The following is an 18,188-nucleotide window of genomic DNA, read 5'->3' on the forward strand; positions in this document are numbered from 1 at the left end:
TTTAATTTTTTTGAAATGATACTGAAAGATGTGGTCTTGATCTTGAATGATAAATCTACCTGAATTAGATTTTTGTTGTTGCTCATAGAATTGTATTTTATGACTTCACCAAAGCATGTCCAAATTACCTGAAGTACAGTGGTGCCTCGCAAGACGAAATTAATTCGTTCCGCAAGTCTCTTCGTCTTGCGAGTTTTTCGTCTTGCGATGCACGGTTTCCCATAGGAATGAATTGAAAATCAATTAATGCGTTCCTAGGGAAACCGCCTTCAGACCAGGTCTGGGGACAGTCTGTCCCCGGACCTCTTCTGAAGGCTGGGGGGGGGGACAAGGGCTTTTCTTCCCACCCCCAGCATTTTAAAAAACCCCGGGACAGCGGAGGACTTCTCCGCTGTCTGGGCGATCTTAAAATGCTGGCGGGCGGCATTTTAAAATCGCCCCGGGACAGCGGAGGACTTCTCCGCTGTCCGGGGCGATTTAAAAGCCCCTGGGAAGCCCCTTCAGAAGGTGTTCCCGCCTCCCCCGCCCGGCTTCGGAGCAGCGTTCCGAAGCCCGGCGGCGGCGGGAGGAGGCGTTCCCGCCCCACCGCCCGGCTTCGGAGGAGGTCCGAGGACAGTGGGGAAGACGCGCTGCGCTTCCCCGCTGTCCCGGATATTTCCCTATGGGCTGTCGTCTTGCGAAGCAAGCCCATAGGGAAATTTGTCTTGCGAAGCGCCTCCAAAACGGAAAACCCTTTCGTCTAGCGGGTTTTCCGTCTTGCGAGGCGTTCGTCTTGCGAGGTACCACTGTATTCATACATAGCTGTTTGCTATCCTAGGGATCTGAAAATGGTAATTTGATAGTGGCCCAAGCATGAGAGAAGGAGAGTGGAAGCTTCTGCTTTCACTTTAGAACAAACCACAGTTCTCTGTAATGACCAAACAGAATTTGTTCTAGTGGTCATTTGTTTTGTTAATTGACTTTCGTCGGAACACACCACAGTTCCTCAAGCTCAATGCATTGTGAAACTGTGGTTTGTTGGAAAGTAGGAAGCTTTTTCACTTCCCCATCTTGAGGCTTGCTGCTGGTCACCCAAATCATGGTTTAGGTGATAATCTGAGTCAGGACTGTGTACATCCATTTTACAACTGCATTAAAGGCTCTTGAGCTCATTGTTAGTATGCAGTATCTTCTACATTACCACACTCTCTTCCAGAGCTGTCCGCTGCATAAAAGTAGCTTCACCTCACCTACAGTTTCACAGCCAGTTAAGAGAGGAACGGGAGCAGAACAAGTAATCTTAATTCTGGCATTGCCCATTGCCACCTTTTTACATTGCTAAATAACTGTGGCATGTTTGTCTTTTCACAGGGATTTAGCAGCAGATCTTCTTATGATGATCCCCAATAATGAGCTACAGTTAATAAAGCTTTGTGCTTTCTATCCTGGATGCACAGCAGAGATAAATGACCTACATGAAAAGGTACACTTAAGAGGTCAACTGTCTCTTAACCATTTATGTGAGTAGCAGAAGAAGTTTTATGTTAATTTGTTAATACCTAGATACATTTATTTTAGGATTCTTCCTATTAGAGTGCACTATAATCATAATCCTCTATGTTATTTATTACCTTTACTTTTTTAAAAAAATATTTGCTATCCAAGTCCTGTATTCACAGGAAGAAGCAGTCATTTCCTGTTGGACATACCAATAACACTGGGCAACACTTTTTTACTTTTTGAATGTTGTCTAGATTTCTACAACTGATTTAGGGTATTTTTGCACTGCTGAATCAGGAAATGGCATCCGTTTCTCTCCATCAGGTCAGGTTTACTGTAAACTGAATGGTGGGCATTGATAAAGGTAAGTACAAGTAAATTGCATGTTGCTTCACCATTTTTCAAACTTCAGGGCTTGAACTTCAGTTTCTTAGAACTCCTGGAATGCTCAGCGACAGGGAGGTCTCTCTTCAGAGTCCAACAGTAGTCAGCCATCATGACTGCGTCCCAGCAACCCTGATACCTGGTCTCTATCTCTTTCATGTCCTGATGGAATCTCTCCCCCTGCTCGTCACTCATTGAACCCAGGTTCTCAGAAAACCGGTCCATATGTGAAAATAGGTAGTGCATCTTGACACTCATGGCCAGGTTTCTGAAAGCAGTCAGCATGTTGTTGACAAGTTCTGCGTAGTTTCTGGCCTTATTGTTGCCAAGAAAGTTCTTCACTACCAGAACAAATGCCTTCCATGCTTCCAGTTCCACTTCGTTCATTGACTTTCCAAACTCTGGATCTCTGATGAGCTGACGGATCTGAGGACCGTCAAAGATGCCAGCTTTCAACTTCTCCATGGTCAATCCTGGAAAAGCCTGGCACAAGTAAGTGAAGCAGTCACCATCCTTGTCCAGAGCCTTGGTGAACTGCTTGATTAAGCCGAGCTTGATGTGCAGCGGTGGGAAGAGTATTCTGTCTCTGTCCACCAGAGGGTCGTTGATGACGTTCCTTTCTTTGCAAGGCACCAGTTCCTCCCACACTGGCCAGTCCTTCTTCGTGTAATGCTGAGGACGGTCCCTACTATCCCATATGCACAGAAAACATGGGTACTTGGTGAAGCCAGACTGTTGTCCCAACAAAAAGTTCACCATCTTCAGGTCAACACAAATAAACCACTTATGCTGATCATAACCAATTTTCTCCAGCACATACTTCACCGCTTCATAGTTCTCCTTCAGTGTACTCGAGTGAGCCAGGGGTATGGAGGCAAACTGGTTGCTGTTGTGTAGCAGAACACATTTCAATGATCGCTTGCTGCTGTCAATGAACAGTCTCCAATCTTTGGGTTCGTACTGTGGCACTCCAAGCTTGAGCAGAAGCTGCGCAATATGTGCACAGTACACCAAGTCCTTCTCTTCCGAGAAAAAACAGAGGTACTCTTGATGCCTGTTGCGGAAGAAGCTGATGCGAGCACTGTCAGAGAGGAGGTTTTTTTCCTTCAATCTGGATGCCAACAGTTCGGCAGAGTCCTTTGACAAGCTAAGGTCGCGAACTAGATCATTCAACTCCTTTTGGGAAAATGGATGTGGAGCATCATCTTCAATAACCACTTCTTCTTTATGTCCTTCAACACTGGAGCCATCTTCATCACTAATGTCAGGAAGTTCTCCGAAGATAGGCACTGGAATTTCATCACAATGAGCTACAGGACGACATGCTGATTGAAGATCAGGATACTTTGTAGGGCGGCTGCCCCATTAACTTAGTTTTGATCCCCCTACTTTATGCTTTGCTGCACCAATTTATGGAAGATTTCGAGCTTTTATGACTTCAAACTGATCCCTTTTCGACATAATCACCCAGAACTATCGGACCTGAATACTTCTTGTCATTAAAATAATCATTTCCAATCAAAACAATTATTCGACATGGCATTTTACCCCCACCAACTTCTTCTAAAATGCTCTACACAAGCGTACATGTGAACAAAAACGTAAAAAAACCGACATGTGGCCATAGCTCAAAAACTTGACCTGATTGAGCAAAACCAATGTGATTTTTGGATTCAGCGTAACAGATTCGTCCTAAATCAACTGAAAAAACGCAAATTTGTTGTTGACCAGTGTAATTTTTCTTGTGGATGGCAATAGAAAGTATCTCTACAGATGAAGCTTAGTGTGCATAACTGAGCTGTTGATCTGTAAGGTATCTACATCAGCTTGAAAAGTAGGTTTACACGGAATACTCTTTTCTGATGAAAAGGATATTATAGATTTAGCTGTGTGTACAATGAGCGAAGTCCAGTTTTGTTCAGGCGTGATGCTGCAATGCAGAGGTGTCCTGCAGGACTTAGCAGAGCCCTGTTTTCCTATCCCAGTGTAAGGATGTATGTATGTGCAAGGGCATTATGGTGAATGAGAAGTCTGGACATACATCCCCTATGTATGCCACGCAGATTACTTGTACTCTGGAGCATAAATAATGTGCCTAGTGCAAAGACAACGGCCTCAGGATACACAAATTGCACACAGACTTTCCATTCCTTGTAATGTTCCTTTGCACTGCCTGGGAAAGAAACCGGTTTTAAGTTGTGGGGAGCATTTCATGTTGGACACTGCACCCATTCTTGTGCAAAACCCCAGCTTCCTGTACAAATACTGTCATAAATGTTCAGTAGCACCTTAAAGACCAACTAAGTTAGTTCTTGGTATGAGCTTTCGTGGTATCTGAAGAAGTGTGCATGCACATGAAAGCTCATACCAAGAACTAACTTAGTTGGTCTTTAAGGTGCTACTGGAAGGAATTTTTTTATTTTGTCATAAATGTTGTTTTGTAAATGTTTTGTTTTTCAGTGCAGCCTACCAGATGTAGAAGAATGTATGCAGTTAGCAGAGACAGCTCAGGAGGAAGGAAATATATTTGAATCAATAAAGTATTATTTGTTAACTATAGAACCAGAAAAAGCACTTCCGATAGGCATTCATTATGTGAAAGGTAGGCTTCTTAATGAGTCAGAAAATCTAAACGATTAATATTTGCTTGGTTTTTCCGTTCTTCAACACTTTAAACTTTTCTTCTCCTTTTGTGTTTGACAGAACAAATCAGTAGTTCAGAGTGGACCTTGGACTCAGTCTGTCCATTTCTTGATCTTCTAAGCTATATCCGGACAGAAAAGTTGTTACTTCATAAATGTAGTGAGTAAGTATGCTTTGTGAAAGTTGTGAAATTGAATCTGAGCTATTTATATGGTTAGACTTTATTTACCCCTGTGCCCTCCATTGCCAATACGTCTTAAATAGCCCCAGCACAGCTAAGCTGAAGAGAAATAAAGTAAAACCAAAGCTGACCATTTTAAACAGATGAACATAGGACAATTTTAGATGAGTTCATGTATATATAAACAGATTCTGTTTTTTGTAGAAGTGCAGTTGACTTCTGCAGTGTTTTATTCTAGAGCATGTTGAGGTCAGATCTTCACCTCATTATAAAGAATACTTATGGTAAAAAATGCATTTTTCTGCAAGCATTTTTTTTAAACCATGTATTCTGTAAACATGGGATATTGCCGGTTTTTGCTGGCTTTAGATATGCTTCTGGGTTGTTCCTTTGGAGATATTCCCTGTGCTAGATGTTTTTTAGATTTTGGCTTTGCTCCGGCCCAGCATCAGCAGTTGGGTGTCCATCGCTTGTCTGACCTGGCTGTACCACCAATTACTGCCCTCATCACTGGTAGGGGCAGACTTTGGTAATACTTTCTAATGGGCTGCCCTGGGTGAGCCCAAAATTTGGCACCCCAAAATGGATCTTCTCAATTATGAATCTTCTAAATTCTGTGCCCCTGGGCCCTGTGCAAGGAGAACCACCCACACTGCCCTAAATCCAGTGCTGTCACCGGGCCACCAGGCTGTCCTTTCAGTGATGAGTAGGTGAACAGTTGCCAAGATCTGCTCCCATCTGCAGTGGACACCCACCACTTTAACTTGCCCAAAATGTAATACCCTGGTTCTCATTCATAAGTGACATCTCCACTTGCCCAGTGCGGAAACTGATTTAAGTGGCAGCACCACTGGAGAAAAGTGTGAGAGAAGTGGAGGAGAAAGGGTATAGGGAGTTATGGGGAGCAAAAGCCCCCTTAAGGTTTGGAGCTGGCATTGCTTTTGCTGTTTTGTTTTGTTAATGTTTTATTATGTTTTAAACATATGTTAATTTACTGCTTTGAAAGAGAGTATGGGTTTTATCCAGAGTTGTCCATGTGGATGTGGAACAGACTTCCACTTAAGCGGTGGGACTTCAACATCATCTCCTCTCCACTGCAGTTCTCCTGTGACCTCAGAATCTGCTCCAAATGATTTGGGGGGGGGTGGCAGCTCTGGAGTAGATTTTGGGGCCACCTGAGGAAGGAGAGAAGGTCTCATTGCTCAATAGTAAACAAGTTTTATGTCTATGATTTTTCATAATGACTGGGCAAAATAATGGAAGCACTTATTAATGTTCTTCTATTTTCAGATTTAGAAATGAGTTGTTAATATTGTGTGGTTACATTGGTGCATTACTGGCTATTAGAAGACAGTACACTAGCATTGTGCCAGCACTTTATGAATATACAAGGTAATTCTTTATTACATAATAGTTGCATCCATTGGGATTATGATGGATTTGATTGTTTCCTTTCCTCCAATGCTGTCAATTATTACTTATGATGTTCCTTGGCACTTGAATAGTTGTCAGGGGTTCAGGAGCAGAGACGCAGAGAAGGGAGGAGACAGAGAGCGAGGGGGAGGAATACGAAGGAAGGATGAGTGGGGATGACGACCCGAGATCACCGAGCCTGTCCAGTGAGTCCGAGGATTCCCAGAAGGGAGCGCCAGCGGTCAGAGCAAGGGGGGAAAGCAGGGGGACACCCCAGGAAGAAGGGTCCAGAGAGGGATCAGAGAGCAGCAGTTGGAGATCGGGACCCACGTGCCCAGCCGGGAGCAGCGGGGAGAAAGGGGACCAGACATCGGGTTCCGGAGGCTTTCAGCAGGAGGGAGGGCATGAGTCAGGAGTAGTCACGCCCACCTCGGGGAGCGACGAAACGATCAAGAGGAAGGTAGAGAGTTGGGCGCGCGCGCCAAGTTCAAATGCAGCGGAAGCTGGCGCAGTAAGCAGCCCGGAGAGTGAGCCAGGTCCCAAAGCCCGCCGCAAGGAGGCGGAAGGGTCAGGGGGGTCCGCGTCAGAAGAGAGTAGGAAAGAAGAGACCCCGGGGGGCAGAAGGACCCAGAGACGGAAGGAAAGGCGCAGGAGGTGGAGCAAGGCTAGGGTATTAAGCTGGTGTGCTAGAGGCGGAGACTCAGACGGGTCTTCGCCGGTCTGACATAGAAGACGTAGGGCTGCACATTGCAGTTTGGAAATGGAACCTGTAACCCAATAAAGACTCTTTTAACGTGAACGCTGGCTAACGTGGTCCTATGTGAGCTGGGACTGGGTAGCAGCCCTGACAGTAAGACCCGTCTCAGACATAGCTTCGGACACCTGATACCTCGCAGCGGAGGCAGAAGCAGCGAGAGGAGGAAATTGGTGTTTGGGAGCAAGCTCACAAAGGTTGGCAGAGATGACGGAAGCAGAAAAAATTTCAGCGCTGCAACAGGCAGTGACCCAATTGAACGCAGAGGTACTGGCATCCAAGAAAAGGGAGCAGGATGCTGCGGCCGCCTACAGAGATCTCCACGCCAGGTTTGAAGCGTTGGTTAAGCAAGGGCAACCGGGACCCAGACCGGAGGGGGTTGGGTTGGCACGGAGAGCAGGAGGGCTTGTGGCTCACTTCGATGGGAATTTGCAACAGTACCCCAATTTTCGAGCAGACGTAATGTGCGCACTGCAACTGCTGGCGAAAGACTTTAGAGATGAGGAAGAGAAAGTGGGGTTTATACTATCCCATTTGCATGGGGATGCTAAAGCGTGGCTGCGCAATTTGTGGAGGGATAAAGACCCGGCGCTTCAGAGTGCAGATGCCTTTATCAAAGCGATGGATGCGTGCTTTTTATCTACCATTGACGTGGATCTTGCCCGACGGGAGATACATGGACTGAGACAAGGGAGGGCGAGCGTACGGCAGTATCACGCCCGCTTTTTTGCGCTGGTCAGTGCCTTGGAATGGGACCGGGATTCACCTCCAGTCAGAGACCTGTTCTGAGAGGGTCTGAGCAGTGCTGTTAAAGATGAAATTGCGAGGGGGGAGAGGCCCCGGAGCACGCAGGAGGTGGTCCAAAGGGCGCTGACTGTGGGGGTGAGGCTGGAAGAACGTCCATGGTGCAGAGACGAAGGACGTGGAGGGCGCGAAGCAGCGAGAAGTTTCTCTTTCATTTCCAGGGAAGCTGCGCGTGCGCAATCCACACCTCCGCCAGGAGGGGGAGTGGAACCTATGGAGGTGGGAGGCGCCAGGGCTCAGTCAGCTACCAGAGCCCCTGCACCGGGAGCAGTCAAGACTAAGCCTCCTAGAGGGACCCGGAAGTGTTACATATGCGACAGCCCTCAACACTTGGCGAGAGAGTGTCCCCAGAGGAACTCCAAGCACACTGCAGCCTCCGCAACGGTGATAGCAGCCACGCAGCACAGCGACCCCCAGCAGGGAAACGACGATGTCTGGCTGGAGGCAGAGGCACTGGGGCCCAGCCAGACGAATCAGTGAAGCAGTCCCCAGCGATCTTGCAACCCACAGACCCCCTCCCACCCAAACCAGTAGTGCAGCTCACCGCATCTCTCCAGCTACCCGATGGCATCACTATAGACGTGCCACTTTCTGTGGATTCTGGAAGCAACGCAGACTTTATAGCGCAGGATTTTGTGGAGCAGCACGCTATACAGCTACTACCTGCCACTCTGCCCCTGCAAGTCGTCACAGTGGATGGCAGAGAGTTGCTGGGGGGGCAGGTGGTGAAGCAGACGCCGCCAATGGTGATGCGACTTGGTAACCACAGGGAAGTCATCAGTTTTAATGTCACCCGACTGTCGGACACACCCATTGTGTTGGGCATGAGTTGGCTGGACAGGCACAGTCCGACACTGGCTTGGTACCAGCGACAGCTGATCTCCGGCTCTTCTTATTGTGCCGAGCACTGCATCCTGCCTAGACAGGAGGGAGAGGAGGAGGAATCACAGCTGCAGTTGGGAACGTTGCAAGCAGTCCCCCACAAATACGCAGACTTTCTGGAGGTCTTCTGCGAGAAGGAGGCAGACAAGCTACCCCCTCACAGGCAGTATGACTGCAAGATTGACCTCCTACCAGGGGCGACGCTGCCGAAAGGGAAGCTGTATTCCATGTCTGAGGACGAACTACAGGAACTCAAACAGTTCATAGATCACAATTTGGAGCGCGGTTTCATCCGGGAGTCCAAGGCAGTAGGGGGCAGTCCTGTTTTCTTCGTGAAGAAGAAAGACACGCCCCAAAAAAGACTTGTAGTTGATTTTCGCCTCTTGAACAAGATGACCAAGCCCTCTGATTTCCCCATGCCCAGGATTGATGACCTCCTAGCGACGGTGCGCAAGGGACGCGTGTTCACCAAGTTGGACCTGCGAGGGGCGTACAATCTCATCCGCATGAGGGAAGGCGATGAGTGGAAGACAGCCATGTTCACGCCTCTGGGCACCTACGAATACAGTGATGCCGTTTGGATTGCAAAACGGTTCTCACTGTTTTCAAGCTTTCATGCATCATGTGTTGGCGGGACTCCTCTACAAGAAGTGCGTCTGCTTCCTGGATGACATCCTGATATTCTCCGAATCGCAGCAAGCACATGACCAAGACGTTCGGGAGGTGCTGAAGAGGCTGCAGCAGCATAGACTGTACGCTAAACTGGAGAAGTGCCAGTTCGACACGACGGAGGTGGATTTCTTGGGCTACAAGTTGTCGGACAAGGGGCTAGCCATGGACAGCGCCAAGGTTCGCGCGGTGTTGGATTGGAAGAGCCCGCGCAACCGGAAGGAGGTCCAGCGGTTTGTGGGCTTCGCCAACTTCTATCGCAAGTTTATCAAGGGGTTCGCGATGCAGACGGCGGCTATTACGGACACGCTAAGCTCCAAGAAAAAGAAATTCATCTGGACGGAGCAGGCGGAGCAGTCCTTTCAGGCACTCAAGCGTCTCTTCGCATCGGAAGAGCAACTGCTGCATATCGACCCCAGCAGACCGATGCGGGTAGACAGACGCGTCCGATAGAGCCGTGGGAACTGTCCTGCTGCAGAGAGACCCGCAGGGGGTCTGGAGGCTGGGAGCGTTCTACTCCAGAAAGCTCAGCAAGTCGGAGCAGAACTACACCATCTGGGACAGGGAGTTGCTGGCCATTCATGCAGCGTTCAAAGCGTGGAGGCATTTCCTGATCGGCGCCAAGCACACAGTGCAAGTCTGCACGGACCACAAGAATCTGGAGCACTGGCGCACGGCGCAGTTCCTGAACCAGAGGCAGATACGTTGGGCAGAGTTCTTTGCTGACTTCGATTTCCGAATAGAGTACGTCCCAGGCGACACCAACATCATGGCGGATGCACTGTCCCGAAAACCGCAATACCTCGAAGAGGCGACGCCAGCGGCAGCCGTGCACATCTTCGCGCCAACAGCGTGGGCGTGCGCTTCAGCCACAGTAGACCTGGAGGCGGTGCGGCGGGCGTTGCAGGACGACTCATTCGCGCAGGCGAAGATGGCCGAGGTGCACAAGGGCACGGCGAAGAGCGACGAGTTCCAGATACGAGACGGCTTGCTCTTACGTAAAGGGGCCATCTACGTGCCGGGAGACGAACTTCGCGCCAAGGTACTGCAACAGTTGCACGACGCACCCACGGCCGGACACTTTGGCACAGAAAAAACGGTGGAATTAGTCGCAAGGGACTTTTGGTGGCCCAGACTGAGAGGGGAAGTCGCGGACTACGTCGCGAGGTGCGACACCTGCCAGAGGGCCAAGCCGGTGCACAAACCACCGGCGGGACTGCTGGAACCGCTGCAAACGCCGTTTGAACCGTGGGAGAGGGTGGCCCTGGACTTTGTCACGGATCTACCCAGCTCGAGAGGCAAGACAGCTGTACTAGTGGTGGTGGACTTGTTCACCAAGATGGCACATTTCATACCGTGTGCGAAGGTGGCCACGGCGGAACAAACAGCCAAACTGTTCATAGATCACGTGTTCAAAGTGCACGGGCTGCCGCGGTCTATACTGTCCGACCGCAGACGCCAGTTCATCTCGAATTTCTGGCAGAAGCTGATGGGCTTCCTGAACGTCAAGATCAACCTGACATCAGCGAGACACCCGCAGACCAACGGGCAAGCGGAGAGGGTCAATGCCATCATGCAGCAGTACCTGAGATGCTATGCCAATCAACAGCCTGCGACGTGGGTGGATTACCTGCCGCTCGCCGAGTTCGCCTACAACAACACGAAGCACGTGTCCACAGGGGTGACGCCGTTCTTCGCCAACAATGGGAGGAATCCCAGAACCTTCCCGGGACTGGAGAGAGTGGGGGAAGGGGAACCGCAGACGGCGGACGCTTTCGCGTCTGAGTTGCAGGAGGTCCACGATCAACTCCGACGGCAGCTGGAGCTAGCGAAGCACGCATACAAGGTGCAAGCTGACAAGCACAGGCGGGTTGGCGAAGAGATCCGAGTGGGAGACTGGGTCTGGTTGGCAGCCCACGCAGTGCCGACCAGATCGTTAGCCAAGAAGAAGTTGGGGCACAAGCAACTCGGTCCATACCAAGTCGAAGCACAGATCAACCCAGTAGCTTTCCGGCTGGTGCTGCCGGAGGGTTCCAGGATGCATCCGGTGTTCCACAGGTCGGTGCTCACTCCCTACAAGGCACCTCACAGATTCCAGGAACCAGGAACGGCACCGAGTCCGTCTCAGGAGCGGACGGAGGCGGGGAGATTGCCACAGCAGGACCCCATCAACGAAGTCACGGAGATTTTGGACTCCAGATGGGGGGAAGAGGGAGTAGAATACCTCCTAGCCAGAGAGGGCACCCGGGCCAGTGCTAATAGCTGGGTGCCAGACTACGCTTTGGAGGAACCCCTGCTCAAGGACGAGTTTCATGCCCTTTTCCCACACAGACCCATGCCAGCAGGCTTCTTCGACGACTGGGTGTTCACGCCCACACTTTCCTCCAGCACGTTCCATGGATTCGACTCGGACGGGGAGCCCGCACCGGGCACCCGTTCCCCAGAGGGGTCACCGGAGGGTTCGGCGTCAGACACCTCGTATTGGTGGGACGATCGACCAGAGGAGCAGTGGCGCCGGAGGTGGCTGGAGATGCCAGGTCGAGCGACCGACGCAGAGACTGACATGGACGTGTTCGGGGAGGATCTTGGGTTCGAGCACGGCGGCACTGAAATGGAGGCGGAGCAGATCAACGTTGACGAACGCGAGGAGGAAGACTCGGAGGTCTTCAGTTGGCGGCCAGCGACGGGGAGCGAACTGTATCCGGCATTCACTCCCGTGATGATGGAGCACCCAGCACCCACACCTGAAAGCGGGGAGGGGGGAAGGGGGGGCTTCGAGGGGGGATGGATGTCAGGGGTTCAGGAGCAGAGACGCAGAGAAGGGAGGAGACAGAGAGCGAGGGGGAGGAATACGAAGGAAGGATGAGTGGGGATGACGACCCGAGATCACCGAGCCTGTCCAGTGAGTCCGAGGATTCCCAGAAGGGAGCGCCAGCGGTCAGAGCAAGGGGGGAAAGCAGGGGGACACCCCAGGAAGAAGGGTCCAGAGAGGGATCAGAGAGCAGCAGTTGGAGATCGGGACCCACGTGCCCAGCCGGGAGCAGCGGGGAGAAAGGGGACCAGACATCGGGTTCCGGAGGCTTTCAGCAGGAGGGAGGGCATGAGTCAGGAGTAGTCACGCCCACCTCGGGGAGCGACGAAACGATCAAGAGGAAGGTAGAGAGTTGGGCGCGCGCGCCAAGTTCAAATGCAGCGGAAGCTGGCGCAGTAAGCAGCCCGGAGAGTGAGCCAGGTCCCAAAGCCCGCCGCAAGGAGGCGGAAGGGTCAGGGGGGTCCGCGTCAGAAGAGAGTAGGAAAGAAGAGACCCCGGAGGGCAGAAGGACCCAGAGACGGAAGGAAAGGCGCAGGAGGTGGAGCAAGGCTAGGGTATTAAGCTGGTGTGCTAGAGGCGGAGACTCAGACGGGTCTTCGCCGGTCTGACATAGAAGACGTAGGGCTGCACATTGCAGTTTGGAAATGGAACCTGTAACCCAATAAAGACTCTTTTAACGTGAACGCTGGCTAACGTGGTCCTATGTGAGCTGGGACTGGGTAGCAGCCCTGACAATAGTGATTAATCCCTTTGAAATTGGCTTAGTCGTTGTAAAATCTAATTTCTCAGCTGCCTTGATTTACTTGGCATATAACATGGGAACCACAAATACTGTTTCAAAGGGACATTGGGATTTTCTAGCGTAATGTTCCAAATGGGTTTTATTTTGCAAATCGATACAAGGTAAAGAAATAAGAAATACTAATGAGAGATAGCTTCTATTTTTTTATAGCAAAGATGAACTAAACATATGGATGTGGTAGCCTTAACAATTATTATTAGTTTTTTTTTGGCATAGGTTATATGTAATACTTTAGGGGTTAGAGCAGGGGTCTGCAACGTTTTTTCAGGCCAGGCCGGTCCACTCCCCGGCAGACCTCTCGGTGGGCCGGAGCGTGTGTGCCCATGCATGCCCGTGCGTGCACTCAAGCTATTTCTGGGTTGGAAGAACACCGGAAATAGCGTGTGCGCATGGGCGCTCCTCCCTCCCGGAAGTGCGCTGGAAATAGTGTGTACGTATGCGTACAGGCACTCTGGGTGAGGAGTGCGCGTGCGCACACACTATTTCGGGCACTCTTTTGACCCAGAAGCCAGTTCCTGTGGCTAGAAAAAAATGGCGCCATGTAAAAAAAGAGTACAGAATCCCCACGCCTATCCATGGAATGGCCTTGGGCCGGTTCCAGGAAGCTCATGGACCGGAACCAGCCCATGGGCCTTAGGTTGCCAACCTTTGGGTTAGAGTGTTACATCTGATGAAATGGGCCAGGGCTTGACAACACTAGCCAGGGCTAGTGTTCTCCAGGTGTTTTGGACTACAATTCCCATCATCCCTAGCCTACAGTAATGCCAGATGTATCTAGAGCACTACTTAGTTGTATTTTATTGGATTTATTTCAAAAATTGTGAATCTAGTATGTGGATAAGGAGCTTCAAGGAATGTAGCCTGCTGCATGTTTCTTCAATCTTTCCCTTCCTGCCTCCATAGCAGCTATAAGCAGGAAAGAGTTGATCAACTTGGTTTAGGAGGTAATTGTGTGCCCAGTCGCAGAGAACCTAGCTGCCATTATTGCCTCCTTGCAAGCATGGTGGTCTTGACTGCCTTGAAGGAGGTGGTTGTGAGACTGCTTTGAAAATCTCAGATTGTGCTAAATATAGCACAGTTGGTAGAGCATGAGACTCTTAATCTCAGGGTCGTGGGTTCGAGCCCCATGTTGGTTTGGACTACATGGCCCTCATGGTCCCTTCCAATTCTATGATTGGCAGGTTGCAAATATACCTTTCTTGTGCTAAGTGTGGTGTTTACCATACAACCCAGACAATCCACATCAATTTCAGTCTGGCTTCAGACCTGGGTTTTGCCCCCAAACTATCTTCATCTCTATGATGACTGAGGAATGCCAAGATGGCAGATGGAGACCTTTCTAATTCTCCTGGACCTCTTAATGACTTTTGATATGATTGATGATGGCATCTTTCTAGACTGGCAATTGGGGGATAGTGCAGTTCAGTACTTGTGTTCTGTTCTGGACTGTCATTTCCAGCAGGACTTATGCTATGGTGTGCCGCAGGGCTCCATTTTGTCCCTGTGCTGTACATGAAAATGCTGAGGGAGAATATCTGGAGAAATGGAGGGGTCATCACTATGCAGATGACAGCCAACTCTATTTCTCCTTTTCATCAGATTTTGATGAGGCTGTTGAGATGTTGAAATGATGTGTGGAATCAGTAAAGGACTGGATAAGGACCAAGAAGTTGAAATTTAGACAAGAAAGAGGTTCTGCTGGTGGATGGTTCATCTGGTTTGGGAGATTCTATTCAGTGTGATTTGGGTTGCATTCTCCCTAAAGGATTAGGTTTGCAGCTTTTTGGTGCTTCTAGAACTGGACTTTAGAGGTCCAAATAGTTTCACTTGCTAAGGGAGGTGTGTCAGCTATCACCCCTCTGGACAAAGAGCCTGGATACAATCCAGTATTATATCTCAGTTAGACATTGTATGTGAGACTGTATGAGTCATTGTATGTGAGACTGTCTTTGAAAACTACTTGGAAACTTCAGGTAGTCCAAAATGATAGACATCTAACCAGTTTTAAAACTATTAAGGATAATGGTGTTTCTGAGCAGAATGCAAAGTGCTGGCTGGGACTTACCTTTAAAGTACGTGCATGGCTTGAGAGCCCCAGGTACCTGGAACAGCCCTTTCTTTTATATGAACTTCCCTGGGTATTAAAATTTCCAAGGGCCTTACTTCTGGAGGCGAGCAGAGATAGGGCCTCCTCTGTGGTAGCTTTAAACCTTCTCCAAGATATACTCACCTGGCCCCAGTCTGGTTTTTTTTTTCATACCATTTTTTTTATCTTATTTGCTCAGGCCTTTCAGTTTTGTTAGTTTTATCCTTTAAAAGCTGCTAGCTTTTAAATAAATTTCATTGGTTTTATTATTTGTGTCTTAAATTCTTGTGAGCTACTCTGGAACTCTGTACAAAGGAGAGGGATATTGTATTAAATACCTGGAAGATTGACTTCCATGGTGGTCCTGTTTACAATTCAACCAGGCCATCAACAGTAGGTATTTTTCATAAAAGTCTCTGAGACTGAACTGATTTCAAGGACTTATAGAGGATATGAAACAAAAGGGTAGGCAGGTGATTCTTCACTCGCACTAAGGCCTGCTGATTGTGACATAATGTGTTTTTCAAAACTGGTGAAAGTAGTTATATCTTCCAAGTGCTCTCAAATGGAACTGGGGAGAGGGGCTGACAAGGCTTGTTCATTTGTTGTAATTTTTTGTGCAATTTATATATATATATATGAGATTCATTGTTGCCTGCCAGAAACCTTCCATATGGGGTGAGAAAGCAGTCTGTATAATTTGTATGCAGTTTTTAAATGTTTGTTCAGATTGCCCAATTGTATAGAGCTAGAATTTGTCATATGCTTTCAAAACTTCTGTTACATTGCATTCTTTTCCAGCCAGCTTTTAAAAAGACGGGAGGTGTGTGTACCTCTGAAAATTGAACAACTCTCTGAGGAACTAGATGCTTGGAGAGCTTGTACTCAATCACTAAACAAGTAGGTGTACAATGACCATAATAGAATTTTAGATGATTTGAAATTGTGATCTTTTGTCTTTTAGCAGAGGACAAATGTATCAGAAATTCTGTTAACTTTTAGATGCTTTTTTAAAATAAAAAAAATCTTGTTTGTATGTTTCAAGTCAAGAAACCTATTGCAAATAATGATATATATTTCTCACACAGATCTGCTGATGAATTGCCCCCTACACCCCCATCTGAATTGCAACAAGAGATCTATGCGACACTGACGTCTCGAATAAAAGAGGAACCTCTGAAAGTAACAATTGGACCAGATTACGTTACAGGCTCTAACCTTCCTAGTCATTCAGATGTTCACATCTCTTGCTTGACAGGATTAAGGATACAGGTATTTCTTAGTGGAGCTGGATTACATTTAGGAGAAGTTTGAAAGTATTAACTTCTGCCACAATTGCTCTATCTCAAGAGTACTGTATTTTTTTAATGTGTAATATTTTGCTTCCCTCCCCCCATACTTCTTACATCCAACAGGGTCCAGTGTTTTTCCTTGAAGATGGAAAATCCACAATTTCACTCAACGATGCGTTAATGTGGGCAAAAGTGAACCCTTTCTCTCCACTGGGTACAGGAATACGGCTCAACCCATTCTAACAAAAGAACATAACTCACTTTTACTAAAAACAGCTAATATGCTGGTTGCTATCATTTTATATTTATTAGCCGGAGGATTTGAAGTTGAATCCTACTTGAAGGATAGTTTTATGTAAATTTAATTTTATATTAAATTTGATAATCCAAAGAGTCATGTATATCATTGGTAGCCATGGACTTTTGAGAATAGATTAAAATGTTGTTTCTGTGGACAAACATGTGAAGCATGTAGAGAAGTATCTGCACTCTATTAAGTTGCAAAGATAGCACAAATTGAAGCTCATAATTTGAAATGCATTCACATGTTATTTATGACATTTTGGAGCAGTATGGCTGCTTTTAGAGCTAGCAGCTTATGATGGGGAGTATATGCTTCCTATTTTAGGTAAAGTTTGTGTATTTGTATTCTTGTGGTGGAAGCTAAGCACACATCCTACTGAATGCAACATGTTTGCCGTGCAATATCCTCTGAAACGAATGGAGCTTATGCAGCTCTTATAGAGGATGGATTGTATTCTGATAATCTAATAATTTATTCATGCGTAAATTAAATGGTTGTATAGTAAACACAGATTATTGTTTAGCAAGTATTTTGGAATACTTAGTTTTACACTTCAACTGGCATGAGAATCTTTTTTCTTATATTTTGTCAACACTTCTCTTTATTTTAAATGAGTAAGCATATTTCTAAAATTTATTTTCAAAGAAAAATTTGTAAGTAAACTACTTATTGGAATGTACCAAAATACATGATGTAAATTTTAAAGTACTTAATTCCTTTCATTCTAGTGATTGTAAAAATACTGTATTCAGAGGCCCAGATGCCTAAATAAATTGGTATTGTTTCATAAAAAGGGTTTATGCTACTGTTTGTCCTCTTGTTAAAAAACACAATTATGGCAAAAAAAGAGGTTGGAAGTTCTACACCACATGTAAATTAAGTATGCATGTTGGCCTCACTGAATAAACTTTGTGGAGGAACCACTGTGGCTGTTCCTTCATAATACTAGAGACAAGTCCTATGTTTGCAACCACCATTGTTTTTCTACAAAAAATATCTTGTTTATGGCCAAAATAAATGTTTACTTGATTTCCAGATTGTGTTTTACAATCCTGCTACAGAGAAGGATCAGGCCAGATTCCTGGTTCAGATATTGTGGACATAGTTAAGTGTGCCCTATGTGATTCAGATGTCTGGAGGTTGTGGCACTGGGAAGGTAGAAAGACATTTGATGAGGACAGGAGTTTTACGAAAAAGGGGTGGATTGGGGATGGGAAAGATTTCATTTACTCTGGACCAAATTGACTAAGAATATGAATTCTTTTGTTAAGGAATCACAATGGCTCAGCAGTACAGCACATGCTTTGCATGCAGAAGGTACCAGACCCAATCTCCAGGTAGGGCTGGGAGAGATACTGTCTGAAATCCTGGAGAGCTGCAGCAGCCAGTCACTGTAGACAATATTGAGTCAGTGGTCTTAACTTTGTATAAGGCAGCTTCCTGTGTTAATAAAACAAGAGTTTTATCTGAAGGCAGGGAGTGAACGAGAGTACTTAAAATTTTCACTTGTTCCTACCAGGGAAGGGTACACTTTTCTACTAGGACCCAGGCTGCAACCCCAGTATCGTGAGGTGAACAAAGTGATGAATAAAATGTTGGCCAAGCTTGAAGAAATTTATGGAACTAGATTTCCCTCTGTAGCTATTCTCCAGATTTTATGAAATTTTCTGGAGCCAATCAGTA

General features: G+C 47.4%; 1 protein-coding gene across 9 annotated transcripts in view; it reads left to right on the forward strand.

Annotated features, from left to right (window-relative positions):
- Positions 1-17,540, forward strand: part of WDR17 (WD repeat domain 17) — a 63,112-nt gene extending 45,572 nt beyond the window's left edge. For 7 of the 9 annotated variants that reach the window (XM_082237179.1, XM_082237178.1, XM_082237177.1 and 4 more), the window contains 7 exons: positions 1,351-1,462; positions 4,324-4,465; positions 4,567-4,669; positions 5,978-6,079; positions 15,711-15,809; positions 15,998-16,181; positions 16,325-17,540. In XM_082237179.1, the coding sequence (XP_082093305.1) occupies positions 1,351-1,462; positions 4,324-4,465; positions 4,567-4,669; positions 5,978-6,079; positions 15,711-15,809; positions 15,998-16,181; positions 16,325-16,444 (862 nt within the window). In that variant the 3' untranslated portion in view covers positions 16,445-17,540. Of the gene's footprint in view, positions 1-1,350; positions 1,500-4,323; positions 4,466-4,566; positions 4,670-5,977; positions 6,080-15,710; positions 15,810-15,997; positions 16,182-16,324 lie in introns of those variants that run through there. The other 2 variants (XR_014223228.1, XR_014223229.1) reach the window with 1 other exon arrangement.
- The last annotated feature ends 648 nt before the right edge of the window (positions 17,541-18,188 follow it).

This window comes from Podarcis vaucheri (assembly GCF_965113315.1).
Source record: "Podarcis vaucheri genome assembly, chromosome: 9".
NCBI lineage: Eukaryota > Metazoa > Chordata > Lepidosauria > Squamata > Lacertidae > Podarcis > Podarcis vaucheri.